This window comes from Euprymna scolopes, chromosome 11 (assembly GCF_053919585.1).
Source record: "Euprymna scolopes isolate OS-2025 chromosome 11, ASM5391958v1, whole genome shotgun sequence".
NCBI classification, from domain to species: domain Eukaryota; kingdom Metazoa; phylum Mollusca; class Cephalopoda; order Sepiida; family Sepiolidae; genus Euprymna; species Euprymna scolopes.
In genome coordinates this window covers 51093278-51113113 of record NC_136492.1, presented here as the reverse complement: position 1 = coordinate 51113113, position 19836 = coordinate 51093278, and the positions used below count along the sequence as shown (strand labels likewise).

The window sequence follows — 19836 nt, the reverse complement described above, 5'->3', positions numbered from 1 at the left end:
GATGACAATTTAGGACGTGTCAGGTTGGCGACTCTTTTTTGCACACTTTCTAGGAGGGAAAAACCAGTAGCACTTGCACCGGACTAAATGTGACAACACTACTCGAAGGGGCAAATAGTGGCCTTGTAGAGATACAGGATACTTTCACGCGTAAGTAACATTCTAGCACAAGAGAGAGAGAGAGACAAAGAGAGAGACCACCTTCTTCGCAGCAGCCTTGGCAATGCTCCCGGTGTATTTTCTCCATATCAGGTTTCATGGGTCGGTTCTTCTGCAAGACTTCTTGTAAGCTGGTTCCATGGACGAACTTTTCCAACAGTAAGGAGCAATATTCGTTAAGGCATTTATAATCAAGTTTGGAAAGTACTATATCGAACTTAGCGGCCCATTTTTTAAATAGTAGAGTCGGTATAAGATCATGCCCTCTTGCATTTGAGGTGTCTACGTTTTTTATGATACCGGATGATTTTCAGTGAGGTCTCCGCCGCAAAGGAAAAATCAAGGAAAGAGTGATTTGCTGGGTTCAATGTAGCGTTTGAGGCAAAATGACGGGCAAGCATGTTACCTTTCTCGATTGCCGTGCAAACAAGCTTATGATTGTTAGATCGTATGAACGTTGTTCATGGTCTATTATTTATAACACTGTTGTAGATTCTTCAGAATCATGAGCTCCTAATTTCTGCGTTCAGTGCGTTTTTTGGTGGTTTTGGTATATTCTCTCTTATCTAAACTTTTGTCTATTTTTACTGAACTTAAGCCGTATGCATGTTGCCTCTGGACCGTAGCTTCTGCGGAATTAGAAATAAACCTTTGCGAATAGTGGGTTTCGCTACACAAATTCAATGTGGGAACATGTACTTCAATTGCTGTTTTAAATCATTCAGTGATTCCATTTGCACAGGAAGAAAAAAGATATTTCCATGGGGCATCTCTGTCACCCTTATTGTGGTACCTTGTCGTTTTGAGCAATATCTCTTTTACTTGGGGTCGATTGTTTAGAGTGATGGCTATTAGCATGATCAGCATTCCTGAGTTGGCAATGGGCATTTCTTACACAACGCTTAAACGAGAGTTAATAAATTACGGTGCCTAAAATTGAGAAATTGCGCGTACGAATCTCTAAGTGTTTCAAATGTATCTAATGAAGTGATGGTATGTTCTTCTAATCACATTTTTACTTGAATGTGAAATTACCAATATTATTATTATTTTCTGAATCACTGATATTAAATCATTTATAATTTACGAGCTTTCTATAAACCAGAGACGAATCATAAGTAATAAACTATTTCACGATTGAAAATCGAGTAAAATCAGTTGTTTTTAAAAAAACTAGGAATATATTCTGTTATATAATATAATGTTATTTAATTATTTTAAAAGGATTTTATTTTATGATATTAAGGCTACTAGCTTGCGCATTAATCTAAATAATATTTACTTGACAATAAAAAGAACAGTCGTATTATTTGAATTCGTCGGGCTACTGTTCTTGTCTTGGGTGTGGTTTTCATAATGTTTTACGCCGATGTAACCTCCGACTTTCCCCAGGTTTATCCTGTCGAACTAGGGAATGTTTCTGTCGAACTCGATAATTTAAACGGGATTTCATCCGGAACCCTTTACTTTTTCACGGGATTAGCGTGGTCTTGTTCTGTCAGCCATGAGTGGTGAAGGGTGTTAAGTAATATACAAGGGCCCGTGGCGCAGTGCTTAGAGTACTTGGAAAAATTAATTGTAAAAGTGATATTTTCCTTAAAGTGTGTGGGAATTGAAATTCCCAGGCTAACATACTTATCGCCCTTTAACCATTGTAACCAGAGACGACAGCCACGTCACTTCCTGTTCTGTATATTTCTATCTCTTTTCGCTGGACCCTCAATCAGTCAGTGGGGAAACGCGTTCCGGTTGGCATGACCAGCTTATCATCTCTTCTGACTAACTCGTAAGCCTATCACCAAATAATGACCGAAAGTAACGTTACTTTCTTCTCAATAAACTTTTACTATTTAGATAGGTATACACCGACGTGAAATTTCAACGATGGTTTTCTAAGGGTATTTCCCATGAACACTGCACACTCTTCGTTTAAAACAACTTTTAATACGTTATCACTGCTGCAAATACAACATGTCGATATCGTTAAATAATCAGCGAAATGTGCACAAATAAGAAAGAAAAAAAACAAACCAAAGACGGCAATTTAAAAAAAAAAAGAAAGACAACTCCTTGTCGGAATATGATCTTTCCTATGGTATATTGTTGAATTAGCTATCGCTAGAGATGTTATCATTAAATACACACCATGGAAATTTCCAAATAGCTTATATACACATTCATCTCAACTATAAAAGATAGGTATAGTATATATCCTTTTCGCCAGACATCCTTAAATATACTCTTTTAATAATTCGTATTGCATATGCGTTATTTTGTCGTCAGTATAAATTATATATTTCTATTGAGGCATTTAACACTGCAATATTTAATGTATTAGTAATACTTAACAAACATATAAAATTGATTCCGAAGTTTATTTCATTGGAGAAATTCAATAAAACAATACATTTATTTTTAGAGCGTGCCTCTTTGCGGGTTTTATTAAAATTGACCACTCCATTTATGCCCGTTCAATGTATAATTATCTGCTCCTGCAGTTTGCCATAAAGAAACAACGCGTAAAGTTTTTGAATCAACGTGTGTGTGTATATGTGTGTATATGTGTGTGTGAGGTTGTGTTGCGAGTGTTAATATTTAAAACGCAACTCTGTAAGACATAATTTGTTGGACATATATAAGCCACTGTAATTTGGATACTTTTTTTAGCCTCAAGTTAGCAGTTTTTAGCTGGAAAAAAACGTCACAATACCATAATAATGCAATCGGAAAGGCACCACTGTATACGTCGCTTTACAAACAGTATCTGGTTGCATGGACATTTCATATCTCTGCAGTAGAGTCATCATTCTTTCTATTTCATCAGAATTTAATTGCATGTCATTGTTGTTGCTTGTAGTATTTTACATTATGCCTGTCAGCCACTGTTATGGGGTTAATTAATGCGTGTTCTATTTTGATGCATTACAACGCATTCGTCCCTTTCTTTTTGGGTTTATGCATCAACACGTAAAAATTGTCACCAGGCCAAAAAAAGATATATCCAGATGAGTAACCCTCGTTGCAAGAAAACTACCGAAGGTCACACCAGAGAGGACATTTTCAATGCAGTGGTAAAAAAAGAGTTGAATAGAAAATTAAAAAAAAATACCGCCCGTAAACGAGTCCGCATAAATTGGTACGAAACGGGACGCAATTTTTCCAACTCATAACAGACTCATTCAAGCAAAACTGAACAAGTTTACGAATGAAAACAATATGTAAAGCGATCATGTATTTCTTACTGTATTTGGCAAGTTAGATATTCGTCGACTTCTACGTATCTTGTGATTTCAGTAATTTATTTAAGGTCTATAATAAAAAAAAATATTGGCCATTTTACCATGGAAATATTTAGCTTTAAATAAAATTGCCTGTTTTCTATATAAACTCTGCATTTATACTTGGTAGTAAAAAAGAAGAGTGCAGAAAATTCATATTACACCGACATGCGAGAAACCAGTAATTGCAGCAAACACAATTTACTGATGACAATTGAAATATATTCTGATGTCGGGTCTGAATGATTGCGTTTATATATATATATATATATATATATATATATATATATATATATATATATATATATATATATATATATATATATATACATATATAACATATGGAGATATAGACGGTCATTTCTCACGCTGTTAAACACAACCGAAACATTAAAAAGAGATTAATTTCTAAAATAAATTAAAAAAACAGCCTCCTAAAAGCGATAGAAGTCCCATGCCAAAAGAAAGACTGTAACATGTTTAATTATGAAGATAAAAATATTCGTATACGTATATAAAATTTCATCGCAATTAAGTAATATTTGTTAACTTTGGGTATATTTATGAGAAATAAATGAAAGTATGATTATGTGTGAACAATGATTTGATAAAAGAGTCAGTGCACATCAGGTAAAGTAAAACCCCCGACAAATCTCTTAACCATTGGTATTGATAACTACACACACTCTAAAAAAATTAAATCACACAAAATACCTAACCGATCTACGCCTATGAGTGTGTTGTTACAATGTGAGTTAGAAATCGTTATTTGAATTGCTTGAAAAAATAACAGATAGCTAGAAATTAAAGTTGCATATAGGTCTGCTAGCAATCACTGCAATAATATATCCTAAGGGCGAGAAAGTCGTCTGCCTTAATATTCCAACGCAGTTTAACCTAGGCTAGGTTCCCCGGAGTGTGGTGCAAACAGAGCCTTAAATATATGCGTGACTTCCATCTCAAACGTCGTCAATCCTCCTGGGTTGATTGCATCAGCCTGCGACAAGGTCAAACCCTTCGCCAAAAAACTTCGCATTGAAGTAAGCACATGTGAAAATGGCCGCCTAGCCTCCTGGATTTTCTCCCAGAACTGACAATACTATAAGCGACACACATATATGTGCTAGATTATTCAATTGTATCGGGAATGTGGATACGAGCAAAGAAACTTGGCCGATAACATTTCATTTATTATGCTTTGAAAGCTACCACTGGGTCTCTTCAATACTAACGATCGCTTAATTAAAGGAAGATGTTTTCCGACACCTTCGACAATCTTGACAGAGAAGTTCTCCACCGCCTCAGAAAACCATCTTATGCAGGGGCATGAAATATAGTTTCCCTTCTGAGAAATCAACTGACGATGTAATTGTCTCGAGCAGTAGCTTTTGACATATCAAAGACATTTGATATGACCCAGCATAAGTGTATACTTTATAGGATTTTCAAGTACGGAATAGCTGAAAGCATACTTTCGACCATTAAATCCATTTTCTCTGAAAAGTGTTTTCAAGTGGTCGTTAATGGGCATAAATATCAGTTTCCCAGTAATAATGCTGGAGGACTCATAGATGTATCCTGAGCCAAACTTCGCGTCTTCGTTCATTTGTAATCATCTATGCAGATGATACTACAATCCATGTCAACACTTTAAAAGCGATTAAAAATAAGGATCTTGCAAATTCCTTTCTGTCCGACCTAGAGATAAAAACGGCTAATTACTTTTAATACATGCAGAATGTTTTTTTTAATTTTTTAACACTCAAATACAAACTTTGCCCCAATTGAAATGTTATATATTACATCGATGAGACGCCCAGCTTCAACAAACTTCTGGAACTAACCTTTATCTAAATCAGATACGTTGGCAAATATCACTGGAACGATAGTGGTATCTCTCTCTCTGCTAGGAAATATTTCACTTTAGACGCAATCTTGTTCCTGTACAATATTAAAATACGGAATGTTGCAATATCGGGGCCCAACTTAAATATATATAGCATCTACTTATTACAGCTTAATAAGCATTGAATATTTAGTGAACGGTGGATGCTTCATCAATACTTTAATAGTAAATGTGCGACTGAGCTCCAATTAATGGTTCCTTCCTGTAAAACGCTCACTTCATATGCCCAAGTAGTTGAACCAATCGCCAACTTTCCTAACTCCATACCTGTGAACAAAACTATACCAGCAATCCAAGCGCGGAATTTCATCCCTAGAACGGCCGATCTGTTGAAAGCAATAATACTCCACTATTTACCGGCTGACTATAAAACAGTATTCTTAAATTGCTGTAGTAAATAAGATCATATCGAGTAGGACATTTAGATAATCTAACCCCCACATTTGTTTTTACGGTGGCTTAGCTTGTTTTACTATCTAGCTAACACACCATTTTTATTCATGGATAGCTTTCTGGTCTTTATACGAGGGGTGTGCAATAAGTAATTTCTCTGACCCACTTCCCATAGAAGTAGAGTAACGACACTTGGCACATTTATTAGACTTTCTCCACATAGGAACCACCCAGAGTTATGCACTTCTCCCATCGCTTGAGGCAACTCTGGAGGACATTTTTGGTTGGTTCTCCAAACACGACGTGACTTCAGAAATCAAGGCTGCATCATCTGGGAAACACTTTCCTTTCAAAAACAACTTCATGCCTGAGAAGAGATGGGGGAGGAGTTCATAACCACACGTCCGTGCTTCTGATCTGGGTACATGCTAGTTGTGGGCCGGATCGTTGTCCTGCAGGAAGAAAGTACCTTTGCCCCGCCTCTTGATTTTGATAGATTCCCTTAATTTCTTCAAAAGCGAAGCATAATAGGCCCCTGTAATTGTGGTACCCTTTACCAGGAATTCTGTCATCACTACTTCGTCCTGGTCCCAGAAAACTGTGGGCATGACCTTGCCAGCGGAGGGATGCCCCTTGCCTTCTGTGGAGGTTGTAAGTCCAAGTGCTCCGACTGCATTGACTCTACTTTGGTCTCTGTGACGGACCCAGGTTTCATCCTGTGAAATCAGTCTTTTGAAAAACTTTGATTCATCTTCTCGGCACATCTCCAAATTCATCCTCGAGCACTCGACGCGTTCTCTCCTCTGGAATGGTGTGAACAACCTGGGAACTTATCTGGCAGACGCCTTACGCATATGTATATGGTCATGAATGATAGTTTCTACAAATCCTGTACTAATTTTGACATCTTGGGCTATTTGGCGAATAGTACTGCGCCGATCTTCCAAAATGGCAGTCTCAACTTGACGGACAGATGCCTCATCAATGGCAGAGGGGGGGGCCAGGTCTGGAAGCTGTTTCCACAGACTCCCTTCCATGTTTGAATTCACGATGCGAGCGTTTTACGAGGTCATATGACGGGGAATCATCACCATAAGTTTCTTTAATTTCATCAAAAGTCTCCTGTGGTGTGCGTCCTTTCAAATACAAAAACCGGATCACTGTTCGACATTCAACATGCTCCATTTCAAACCTGGCTCAGTTCAAACACCTGTAAAACAGAAACCACAGTTAGTTCAGAGCTGTAATTCGCCACATAACTCGTAGAGATATAAATTATTGTACATGAAAAATATCAGCTAAATCAGATAAATGGAAGTGGGTCAGGGGCATTACTTATTGTACGCTCCTCGTACGTAATGACCCTCAAAGTACAAAATTAACTGATGAATCGACATTATTCTCAAAATTAGTTTTACCGCTGTCTTGACAAATGTATACCTTCAATTTTTCGAGATCTGTATATGCAAATGAAATGATTGGACATATTATATAAACGAATGCAATAGCTTGGAGACATAAATTATCCAAAGTTACTTTATTTTTATTTTCCTGTATTATTCTCACAATTATTGGTAATATATTCCTTTCCTTGTATTCTTGCCTAAACATATTTTGCTACATGTCTGTTTATCTCGTGTTGGATATTCCTTTCCCCCAACAACAATCACAATTCATAAATATTTCTCTTTCTTATGTCTGTCTTGGCGTAGTTATCATTTTTTATATAATTTCCCCGTCGTCTACTCCTTTAGGTTGAATATTACTCTCAACCTATATAATACGATTCCCATCTTACATTTTTCCTAAAAGATCACCTGTTCCTCAAACCGTTTACCTCAGCCATATTTATTCCTCGTTCTTGTTTTCTTCTATTTCATTTATTTTTTATTTAGATTTAATTTCCATTTTTAACAGCTCTTAATTTTATTCCAGAACTGACAATATTGCTTTTAAATCTTCGCATCACTTTTTGTATTTTTATATATATATATATATATATATATATATATATATATATATATATATATATATATATATATATATATATATATATATATATATATATAAATATATATATATATAAATTATATATATATAAATAAATATATATATATATATATATATATATATATTACATACTTTTTACCTCCGTATGTTTATTTCCATGTTTATCTAAATGCGTTGAGTTACATTTTCTTCCTCATTTTACCTTTAGATGCACGCGTGTGAGTAAATGTAATGTTTTATGAGAAAAGTTAATATCAGAAAACATTCTCATTCTCGGTAAAATTAATTAGACTTCATATTGTGTAGCACAAACAACAATGTCTTGAATACAGGTTCACATATAACATATTTGGCTGCTTCTTAATACTTTTTTGTCATTTGTATTATCACATTCTTTCATATTAAAACTAGATCATTTTATTTCATGTTTCCAAAATACACTTGTCTATTAATGCTGTTAAATGTGTTCATTAAATAAATCATCAAGTTACTCAGGATATGATGGTTGTAGAACAGGTTTTAGTTTAATATAAAAGATTTGCATACTATTTGACGAAAATAATATGCGAAAAAAAAGGATACCTGCACATTTTTTTTTTAAATTTTCGTTTTAGTTCATTTTCCATAGCGTGATTTCACCATTAAATATCCAAAATGTGTTTTTATAAACCGACGAAAATACAATTAAAACTGCTTTGGAACCTCATAATTAGTGATGAGTAAATTTCGTGAGATTTGATGTATATAACACCTTTTCAAAAATTGTTCTGTTAGAAAAGATACTTCTTGATTTTCTTGTTTTTATTTTGGCATACTACAATATTGTTTTGAAACCGAAACTTTCCTGAATCATAGATTTTCCAGGGCTATATTATGATGTGAGATAACACTTTCAGGGGGAACTATCGTAATACGTTCGAATCATCAAGAGTACTATTAATTCGTAGCGCAGTACCACTACTCTTATTGAACACCCCCAGGTAGTAAGCTCCCCTTACCCTTAATCCTACACTTGTAAACTTTTATGTTACTATCTCTTTCTTACATCTAGTACATGTTCTGTGATTTTCTTCAGTGATTCCCAAATTGGGTCCACATCAGTGGGGACTTAAGCATTAGATATAACGCACTCACACCGAAACCCAAATGCGGAATAAGTCCCACATTAATAGCAGAAGAAGATTTGAACATTTCCTGAAGAATTTCGTCTCTAACTATCAGTAACGATAAATTATGCTTTAAATAACACAGCAGTACTGAACGAGAAATTAACCCGGCATTACTACATAACGGTTGCATACAAAATATTATACCGGTTATCAAAATATATCACGTACTAGCGATTCGACACCAACGACCAAGTTAAGATTATTTAAAGTAAGTCCAATCAATATAAATGTCTACAAAAGAGTTGAGGACGATTCCGTAGAGAAAACAAAAACTCGGTTGTTAAAAATCAAACAAACTGAAAATTTCAAGAGCAAACGTTGAAGCTACTAAAATATCGTGCATAGCATTTTATTGTTCCCTCAACTTTACCGAGGCGAATTATTTCCTTTAAAAAAACAAGTTCTGACTCAAACCATTCAAAAACAAAATATCAAGCTTTTTTTTTCTCTGAAGGATATTTTTTCTCTCTTGCCCACACGTTTAAAAGATTGTATTTCATTATCAAGAAATACCCAAAGGGATTCTAGAAAAAACCCTGCTTACTTGCAAACGCATTAGCAATAAACCGTGGGGCCTCTACCACAAATTACTTTCATTTCTCCTTGCCTAAAATAATTTTGGCTAACAAAAAAATTATTAGTCTTTAAACAAAATTACATGAATACATTAAAATTGACGGAACAACGGTATCTCAAATTCAACGAAAGCGTAAGTTGTTTATTTTTACGAATTGTCTGTCCACTTTTCTTTTGTTCGCAAAACAAAACATACTGCCCAAGTTTCAAATAAAGAGTGATTTGCTATCATTTTCTTCGTTGGTTGTGCCTTGTTCACTCTTTTTGCCAAAGGTAAAAAATCTACTGCCACATTTTCCTACACAAATATCGAACATTAAAAAAAAGATCGCTGAAATGCAAAAGCTCCGTTGATCTACGAAAGTTTAAAATAATGGCAGTTGCTCCACCAAAAAAAAAAAAACAGGAAATTCAGCAACATTTGTTTATGGTGTTAGACCACTGAAATTCCAACAACTTACTATTCCGAAAAGTAAGCAAGCACATTCTGAAAAAGTGCTTGAATATTTATTAAGTGGCTCTAAAATCTCTACAAAATACGGCGATTTATTCCCAATATGCAATCTACAACTCGGTTAACACATTTTAATATATATATATATAAGATAACAAAGCATTCGAGCTATTTTTAGGCACTATGAAGATATTTTCAACGTAAACTGTGAAAGGTTACATATTGGAAAACTTACGTCTACTATAAAGAAGACCGAAAATAACATAGCGTTATGGCTCGCAAATAGCCACAAGAAGAACAGAACAACGGATGACAGTTTAAAACATAAATTACATGAAAACATCGGAATGTTTACACACGTAAAGTGTTGGTAATTCACCGGGAATGCGATGGTCGCTCTGGAATTAGATTATTCCCCGGGAACGCCATGAGTTATTTTATATGAACGATGACTTAATCCATTTGGAGGCTTGTTCCCCCGCATCCCCCCTCCCACGCTGATTTTTCCGGGTGTGAAATCAATATATTTTCTTTTGGGGGCAGGCCAGCAAGGGGTCTGTGTGCTTCATTTTTCTGCCGGAGCGTCTTTGTTCTGGTATGCCTTTTTGAGGTTCCACGTCAAAACAGTCATATACGGTATCAATTGCCTTCCTGCGGTGGTTATTTTTGATCCTCAGAGATGCGTTTCATTATTTGGTTCAGGTTGCTCTTATGTTCGAATTGAGGGGCCTTAATAATGTATGTAACATGGCTGACTTTTCGTAAGCTCGTGCCCTGTTCAACAAATGGAACGTTATTCTTATAATGTTTGAAATATATTTAATCCCCGCGGTGAAACCGTTTTGTTGGCATTATAGAGATTATGTATTTTATTATATATTTGCGCAGTAGTTTATACAAATACTGCTTTTATTCTCCACGCAAACATGATTTAAGTTCGGGATCTGGCATTTGGTTTGTACAGATTGTTCGTTATTTTATAGACCTGCAGAAATTGCTGGAACGTCTTTTGTGTCGGTGTGCTGCATTTTTTAGCTCCCTTTTATGCGTGTCGACGAAGCGATTAACATGGCCGTTACTCCTGGTGTGATTCTGGGGGGGGGGTCGTAATATGCTTTACTTGGTAGGTCTCGCAGAATTTTCTGAATTCTTCTGAGATAAACTGGGTAACGTTGTCGCTGACCAATCAACAATCCCAAAACGAGCAAAGAACTCTAATAAAAAAAGTCATCGTTGTTACAGTGGTCATTTTTTTTTCATCTCGAGACCTCTGGGCATTTCGAATAGCTTCACATCAGGTTTTTCATCCAGTTTATTACCGGATGCCCTATGTGAAAATCCCCGAGTAACCATTTTTTGCAGGGTTTATTTTTTTATCACAACCCCTTCACCGTAGCAGCATTTCGTTGCAAACTGAAAAAAATGCCTGAAACAGTATCGCTCAGTGTTAACTTCCGCTTAGTTTGGATGAAATTGTTATTCACGGATTCTGCCTTAATTTCCTAAAGTGAGACCAGCAGTACGCGGATAATATTATTAATCATGGCGTTCAGTTCATTATTAATACGTAGTGCCGCGATTACTGAGTCTTCCAGAGATTCCATTTGGGCAAGAATTAGTCTCGACAAACGATCTACATATGCCAGAGTTTTTGAGGAGAGAAATTCTATTGTAAAATTATAATTTAGAAGAATAGTTCCTCATCTTAATATTCGTTTCGCTGTGAATGTGGATGCCCCAGTTTAATCCAAAAATGGATATAACATACTTATGGTTGGTTTGTAGATAAAAATGGCTTGCATACAGGAACCGGACGAATTTCGAAACTGAAAATCCAATGCCTAGTCCTTGTTTCTCGATCTGAGAATAATTTTACTCTGCTGGAAGCAGAGCCCGAATGCGATTGGCATTCTATGTGACATGCACGCTCAAACGCCATATTGACTAGGGTCGCTTGCAACTATTATATCTAACTTCGGGTTAAAATTAGCTAGGAACAGTTTTGAAGTAAGGATTTCTTTTATTGCTTTCAATGATGTCTGGCAATCCGCTGCCGACTTCTTTAGTAATTGATTAAGTAGTGCACGCAAGTTGTGAATGTTAATCATAACCCCTTGGTAATATTTTGCCAAGCCTAAAAAGTTTTGTAATTATGCTATATTTTACGGTGCCGGCATTTCTATAATGGCGGTCGCCCTGTCTGGATCTGGGCGTCTGCCATCTTTATCAGTGAGATGTCCTAGCTACTTGATTTTTGTAAAACAAATTCACACTTGTCTTTGACCGTAAACCTATAATTTTGTATTTGACTGATTACTTGTCTGAGATGGTTTGCGTGTTCATTCCTGCTTCAGCTCGCTATAATGATGTTATCTAGATATGCGATATCATTGACAAGGACGCTCAGCATAGTATCCATGACTTGCTGTAATATCGCGGGTGATACCTTGATCCTAAACGCGAGCATTTCCTATGTGTACGAACCCCGATGAGTATTAATACAGAGAAGGTTAGCGCTTTTGTCGTTTACAGGAACTTGTAAGTAAGCGTCGCTCAGGTCGATTTAGACAAAAACTTGCCGCCATTTCGTAAACATTTCTTCTGGCCTTGATAATGGTTAGTGAAAGTTTTCTAACGACCCTTACCGTCCGGTCGAGAAGGTAGTACACACGTGGATTTTCCTGGACCTTTTTTTACGTAGACTGCTGGAGCAGTCCACTCACTATATTCAATTTTAGCCAATCTATCCAGTTTCTGATTCATCTTGTTCATGGAGGCGAACGGACATTACGTTTTTTATTTCATTCAATCATCGGTTGTGTGCCGGGTGTCACCTTAAAATCCGTGTCCATTTTTGTGCATCTTCCAAGGCCAGGAGTAAATACATTTGGGAATTCTTTTTTTTTTAACTAGCTATACGTTTCCCAGTTTCCGCTGGACAGGTTTCTATTTATTTTTGAAAGTTCTTGTATACAAAGATCCCAAATATAAAACTCATCCATGCTGTCGGAACTGAACAGGTTCTCAGTATTTTTAATACATACATTTTAAGGGGTGTTCTCCCCAGCAAGATGGCGTTGGTGATTACTTCACCATTAAAATTAATTTTGGAACAATTAAAGCCATCGCCGTTCTGTTTCTTTAGCATAGTCGGTTTTCGTAATTTCTTCCAGGGTTTGTAAATTTATTATTGAAAGATCCGACCAACTTTCATACTGAAATTTAATATAGTTGCCGAGAAGTTTGGTTGGAACATATTTGCGTAGATGTTCATCTACGACGTCCTTAGTTATTGTTTGAGGTACACGACATTTGTTCTAATTTTTCATGCAATGAGAGATTTTCTGTACGATTAAATTACATATTTGTTAAGAATAGGCAATCCTTGACCCAGTGTTTACCACCACATCTGAAGCAACAACTTGTTGCTCTTGGTTTTTCGGACATTTGGGGGTAATTTTCTGTGTACAGTCTGAACGGTTTTTTCTAAGTTATTTTTTTTTATATTTGCGATTCCTGCTTCGATATTTGTTGGATATTTTTTTTATTATTTCCACTTTTTGACAAACTTCAGACAATTTTTGCAGTGTAAATATCGGTTCGATTTCTAACTTCGTAAGAAATCGGCACCTTCTTTCCGTATTTTTGCCCGAGGTTAAACCTTGAGCAAAAAAAACAAGGCATTTAACATTGTCTGCTGTTAATTCAGACAACTTAAACCCATCACGATGTGTTTTCACTACTGCTGCGTTCGTGGCAAAGTCGTCAATATCGTCTTTGGCAACATTAAACAATTTCCATCTCTTATGAAAAATTGACGTTTCCTGCTAAGAGATTTACTGTATCATTGAACGATAAATCCGCGGTTTTCTGTGGCAAGATGTAGACCAGGGGTCGGCAACCTTTTGTTTAGCGTGTGCCGACTTAGGGTTTCAAATTATTCAGCGTGCCAACATTTATTATTTATAACGATCAAGGTCAATATACCTGTTCTCTATATTTATTTCATAAAATATATAATAATGTCAAAGTTTATAAATAATGTGAAAAAACTGTTTCTGAAAAGTTTTTATTATTAATGGGACCCTTGTCCTTGCATGGTCTTTGCCAATTCCTCAATGTCGGGAACATACTTTGTAACTTTGAGCTTAACACAGTTTTCTGAATGTTCAGGTGTTAGACGACTTCGACGTGGAGACAACACTGCTTTCATGTGAGAGAAAATTTGCTCACAAGAATAAGTTGAACCAAAAGCTGAGAGAAGAGCAAAAGCAATTTTCTTCAAACAGATGAATGAGCTTGGGAGGGAGATCCAACAGTTCAGAATAGCACCAGACTTTTCAAAATTTTCATCTTCCAGAGACTTTCTTAGTTCAGCAAATTTTAATGTCCATATTTCTGAAGACCTAAATTCAATCTGTTGCATTTCAAAATCATCAATGTCCATCCAGCTAAAAAGTTCCAGTTGGGCATTTGTCAAATCAAGCATGTCGGGCTTAATCAGATATGAAAATAAGGATCCATGAATGTAGAAGTCCTGGCTTCGTTTTTCGAATTCTGCTTTGAGTGCTTTCACGTACTCCTGAAGCTCATCTGTGTTCACTTCGAATTGATTTGCATGATTTTTCACATTTGGAAAGTACTTAAATGCTTTGATGTTGATGTCACGGGTAAAAATGTCAAGTTTCATTGTAAACGCTTTCCAATAGCTGAAAAGATCAAGGACTGTTTGTCCCTGTCCTTGTAATTTCAAATTAAGCTCATTCAAATGTGTGTTTATGTCGGTCATAAACATCAACTTCAACAACCAGCTTTCATCATTCAGCTGAGGGAATCGTTTCTGTTTTTCATCAAGAAACATCTTAATAGCCTCAAGACAACAAACAAATCTAGCTAAAACTTTGCCTCGACTAAGCCAGCGAACATTGTTGTATAACAGAAGATCTCCATATTCACACTCAACTTCTTGTAGAAGCGATTTGAATTGCCTGTGAACCAATGAAGAGCGAGAAATAAGAAAGTTGATTATCTCAACAACAGTTTTCATCACAGAGACCAAATCCAAAGACGAGGTCTTTGCACATAAGCCCTCCTGATGTATAATACAATGAAAACTTAACAGTTTGCGTCCAACATGATTTTCCAGAAGTTTTACAAATCCTTTCTTCTTGCCAACCATTGCAGCAGCACCATCGGTTGTTACGCAGAATAATTTCTTCAAGTTAATGTCTTGTTTAGAAAAATAACCAGTAAATGCACACAAAATATCTTCTGCTTTGGTTGTATCATGAAGGGGTAATAAACAACACAACTCCTCATAAATGTGATTATTCTCGAGATATCTTGCAACCACTGCTAGGCGAGACGCATCGTTTACATCGGTGCTTTCATCAAGAGCGACACTAAATACAAGGGATTGCTTTAATCCAGTTGTTTGCTTAGTTGTCACATTTTCAGCCAAGTCAGATATGCGCCTCTCAACTGATCTTGCAGAGACTGGTATTTCTCTAATTCGAGAGAGTATAATGTCCTTATTTTTTAAATCACGAAACAAAACTTCAGCACCACTCAAAAAAGCTTCTTTGATGTATTCACCATCTGTAAAAGGTTTACCATTTAAAGCCACACACTGGGCTATTTTGTAACTACATTCAGTAGCTTTACTCTTCATTCCAACAGCTTGGATCAAAATAACAGTTTGTTTTTTGAAACCAGAAATAGCTTTTTTGATGGCTTCACCTTTTTCTTCTGAAGTTTTAAACTTAGATTGATGTTTGGTTTGAAAGTGCCTTTGTACACTAGATGTGCGACACACAACACTTTCGCAACAGAAAGCACAAACAGCACGATCCTTTTGTTCCACAAATCCATATTCTATTGTCCAATTGTCTTGAAATGGGCGATGATCAAGTTTTCTTTTCTTTTCAGTCATATCTAACAGCAGGGGTATTCTGAAAATATAAATAGGCCTAATTACGTAAACATCAATTATGATATATATATAATACCAAACAAATTATTCTTGCCTTTGCTGTGGGAGAACCAGGATACATTTTAATAAAAATTGTGGAGAAAAATTATGTACAGGGTGTCCCAGAAAAAGTCTAAAGGTTTTGATTAGCTCGAGCTAGGATCCTATTCGTGCGTGGCATTCACAATTTAAAAAAAATATTTCATCCACGTATTCCTCCAATCATACCATTTTGTTTAGTATGAAGATGATCGAAATTGCTCATCTCTTCTAATCCCAGTTACGAGCTTGAAAATTAAAAGTACAATTTCAAGAATTTGAAAGGCAATTATACCTTATCTTGTATTCATATTCTGACCACTGAACAATTCTGTAACTCTAGCACCCTTCCTAAATTTAACACCCCTCAATTTCAAACAGCAAATAAAATGTTTAAAACTAATAATTTTCAATTTTTTTTTAGCTCATTGTGTTTAGGAAAGATTTTTCTTAAAGAAAAGTAAAACTTTTTAAAATAAAATCTCATATAATTAATTTTATCGTAAAAAATATCACAAAAAAGTCAAAGCTTCCTTACTGCGCGTGAGCGTTTTCACGTAATAGTTTCAATTTCAATTTGTAAATTTGTAAATTCTTGAAAATTTTCTATGATTTTAAAAATCGATAATTTTTTTTCTATTCATCAAATCCTTTTCATTTTTTCAGATTTTATGTAAAATTCTACGCTCTTTCGAATGGAAATAAAATTATTTTCTGAAAAATTCATTTTCATACTTCTTTTATTTATTTTTACCCCCCCTCTGTCTAAAAGTATGAAAGTATGAATTTCTATTCATAATTCGTCTCGGAACACTCTAATTTATATCTTTATTTAAAGATCATAAAAAAATGAATAAAATAATGTGTTGTTTTTTTTTAAACCTTTATCCCTTCATTTTGAAAATAAACGCTAAAGTTTAAAATATGTACATTCTTTTATTTTTTAAAAAAGATTTATGAGCTGTGTAATTTTTTTATTTTTATCATGCTAAAAAAATTAAAGTTTCTTTAGTCTTTCCCTTAAAATTAAATTTGCTCTTTCGAAGATCTGCTAAAATAGCTATTTTATCTGTATCGGAACACTTAGTAAATGTTACGAAAAAAAAAACATGTAAAAATATTTAAAAACAAAAAAAAATATAAACTGAAAGTTATCCCTTCTATTTATAATCATTATTTAAAGCTTAAAGTACTCACAACAAACATTCTCCTTTTTTCAAATAGAGTCCACGTGTTTTTAATCTCTCTTAGAGCTGATGACAGATTTATGACAAGCTTAGTGAAAGAAAGGGTAAGTGGTAAGTTAGAGAGTTACAGTATAGGGAGATAACAAAAATGGAAGTTTGTTTTTTTTGGTAAGCTTTAACCCCAAAATGACCCATTGCCAGTCATCGTCTCTTCACAAGGGATGGTAAATAGTGTCATTTAGTGTGAAAAAAGGAGGGGTTTTACATATTGTTCCAGAACATTATAATCATTTCTCACTCTTTCTCTCTCTTTCTGCTAAACGAACGACAGACAGACAGCCAGACAGATATTGAAAAAAAAATGACTACCAAAAAATAATTTGTTTCCTAATAAGGTTTATCATATTTTGAATATGGTAGCATATACTTAGTTTCATTACAAAACTTAAATAATAATAAAAAGCTAAAAACAAAAGTTTTATAATTACAAATAAAAATTTATATACTTTTCTTAACTTATTTCCGGCATTGTTTTTTTATTTGTATAAATATTAAAATAAATTTAAACAAAAACAAATAAACTCCATGTTACACGTGTTGTTATTATCACTGGTAAGTGTTTTATTTTAATTAAGATAATCATAGTCAAAAGATTTTTTGGTTTACATATACACTTTTTATAATTTCAAGTTAAATTTTATATACACTTCAAGGCATCCGTAGATTTCAAATGTCAGCGCTGCTGCTGATGTAAACAAAACTTCCGGCGATTCGTTGAAATTTTGGGCGGATTTTATCAACCTATCTCTGAAAATATTGCTTTAATTTCCAAATTTATGAATTCTTGATTATTTTTATTGTTGATTTTTGTAGAGGAATCATTCATTTACTTAATGGTCATTTATTTTCGTCTGATAAGTTACTTTTTATATATTTATTAGATTTTTTTATTATGATTTTTGACTAAATTTTACATTTGTAACTCTCTCACGCTACGTTGTATTTCATCTGGGTCGGTGAGACTGAGTCACCAGACTCAATTCAAAACGCATTTCAAAATTATAGTATCTGACAGAACATACTTTGAACGAGCATGGAGCATCTAACGCCTACGGTTCGCACGGACAAAAATAAAACGCGTTTTCTTGTTGTGGGCATGCACTTAGGTGGCAAGAGTACGCAAGAGATCGCAGATATCCTCATAATTCCAAGGAGAACTGTTTCCTTTTGGCTGTATGAAGTTTAAAAGATTTGGAGGCTCGGCGTGCCATTAGAATTGCTTGGCGTGCCACCTGTGGCACGCGTGCCGTAGGTTGCCGACCCCTGATGTAGACCACGAATTGTTCATGTTCTGCCGTTTCAAGTTTTAGTACCAGCAGTCTGGTCTTCTTCTGATGAAACCAGTTACCGCAGTCGGTATTTAAAAGTCTTCATATCCCCTGGAATATGTTGTAATTGATTTTTCTATCTTCTTCGTACTTAAAATATTTATTGCGTGCCACATCGTTTTTTGAGAAAAAGCTGAATTGCTTTCTACGTGCGCGTTTTTCTTGACGACTTCTGCAAGTAGTTCTTTTGTTCGTAATTGACGTTCGGGCAACTGTTTTTCTGCTTTGGGCAACTGTTTTGTTTAATTCGGCCGACCGCTTTTTTAATCACGTCTATTGGTCTATACGTTGTTAGCGTTCTGCCAACTGTTTTGGAGCTTCGATCGCCTGCTTTTTAGCTTCGGTCGTCTTTTTGGAAATTTAATTTGTCGGTCTTCTGTATGTTATTGGACGCGGCCGCTTCCATTTGCAGTTTAACGCTAATTTGAATTCGTCAATTTTGGCTGATTTGTTTTAGCAATTTTAAAACGTCCGTTGTCTGGTTGGAAAAAAAAAACGTTTGTTATCTGTTGGATAAAACAAAAAGTTTTGACTTTTTCTTATGACAATGAAGCAAGCCCCTAAAATATAAATCTAGGGAAACAGTTCATTGTCTAACAAGAAAGACAAGTGTATATTTCCCTTTGGAAAAAAATTAAACAATGATTTATCCTTAGTTGAGAAAAGTGACGAACTTAGTTTTTCAAAGTAAAAATTACAATTTTAAGTACCAAGGAACTTTTTATTGCCAACTCCTTTTTGTTCCGTACGTATCTGTTTTGTTAGGGTAAACTGACAGTTGTTAATGTATTTTTTTTTTAAATCCGTGAATCCCTCAGTCGTAAGTGTTATGCTGGCCACTTTCTTAGGCGTTATAAATATTTGAGGCCAACGACGTTAGTGTTTCGAAAACACTATTTTAGACGTTAGCATACTTCTCGAATCCAATATTGACGGGTTTTGGGGGGAGGGACACTGTTTTAGAAATTAGCATGTTTCTCGAATCCAATGTAGGCAGTCTTATGGTCGCAAATAGCCATAACAAGAACAGAACAAAGGATAACAGTTTAAAATATGTATTATATGGAAACAGCGGAAATGATACACACGAAAGTGTTGGTAGTTCACCGAGCATGCGGTTTGTTCTGGAATTAAATCCCTGCCTGATACCGCCATGAGTTAGTTTATATGGACGATGGATTAGCCCATTTGGAGAATGTTTCCTCACAACACATAGTAAGTTCGTGAGTTTGATATTACCCAACAAAAATAAAGACTTAGATTTGTTGGAAACTATTAAGATTATATCGAAACTATTCTGGCCGAA

General features: G+C 35.2%; 1 protein-coding gene across 1 annotated transcript; it reads right to left on the bottom strand.

Annotated features, from left to right (window-relative positions):
- Nucleotides 1–14020: 14020 nt before the first annotated feature.
- LOC145288137 (general transcription factor II-I repeat domain-containing protein 2-like) lies at nt 14021–17294 on the bottom strand. The gene is made up of 2 exons (XM_080136198.1): nt 17153–17294; nt 14021–15896 (listed from the first exon to the last, which is right to left on the bottom strand). Exon 2 carries the CDS (start codon nt 15875–15877, stop codon nt 14021–14023), a length of 1857 nt encoding a protein of 618 aa, XP_079992324.1. The 5' UTR covers nt 15878–15896; nt 17153–17294.
- Between the last annotated feature and the right edge of the window lie 2542 nt (nt 17295–19836).

What these genes read in the sequence shown, in the direction of transcription:
- LOC145288137 (XM_080136198.1), bottom strand. Translation starts at nt 15,877, where the DNA reads ATGACTGAAAAGAAAAGAAAACTTGATCATCGCCCATTTCAAGACAAT.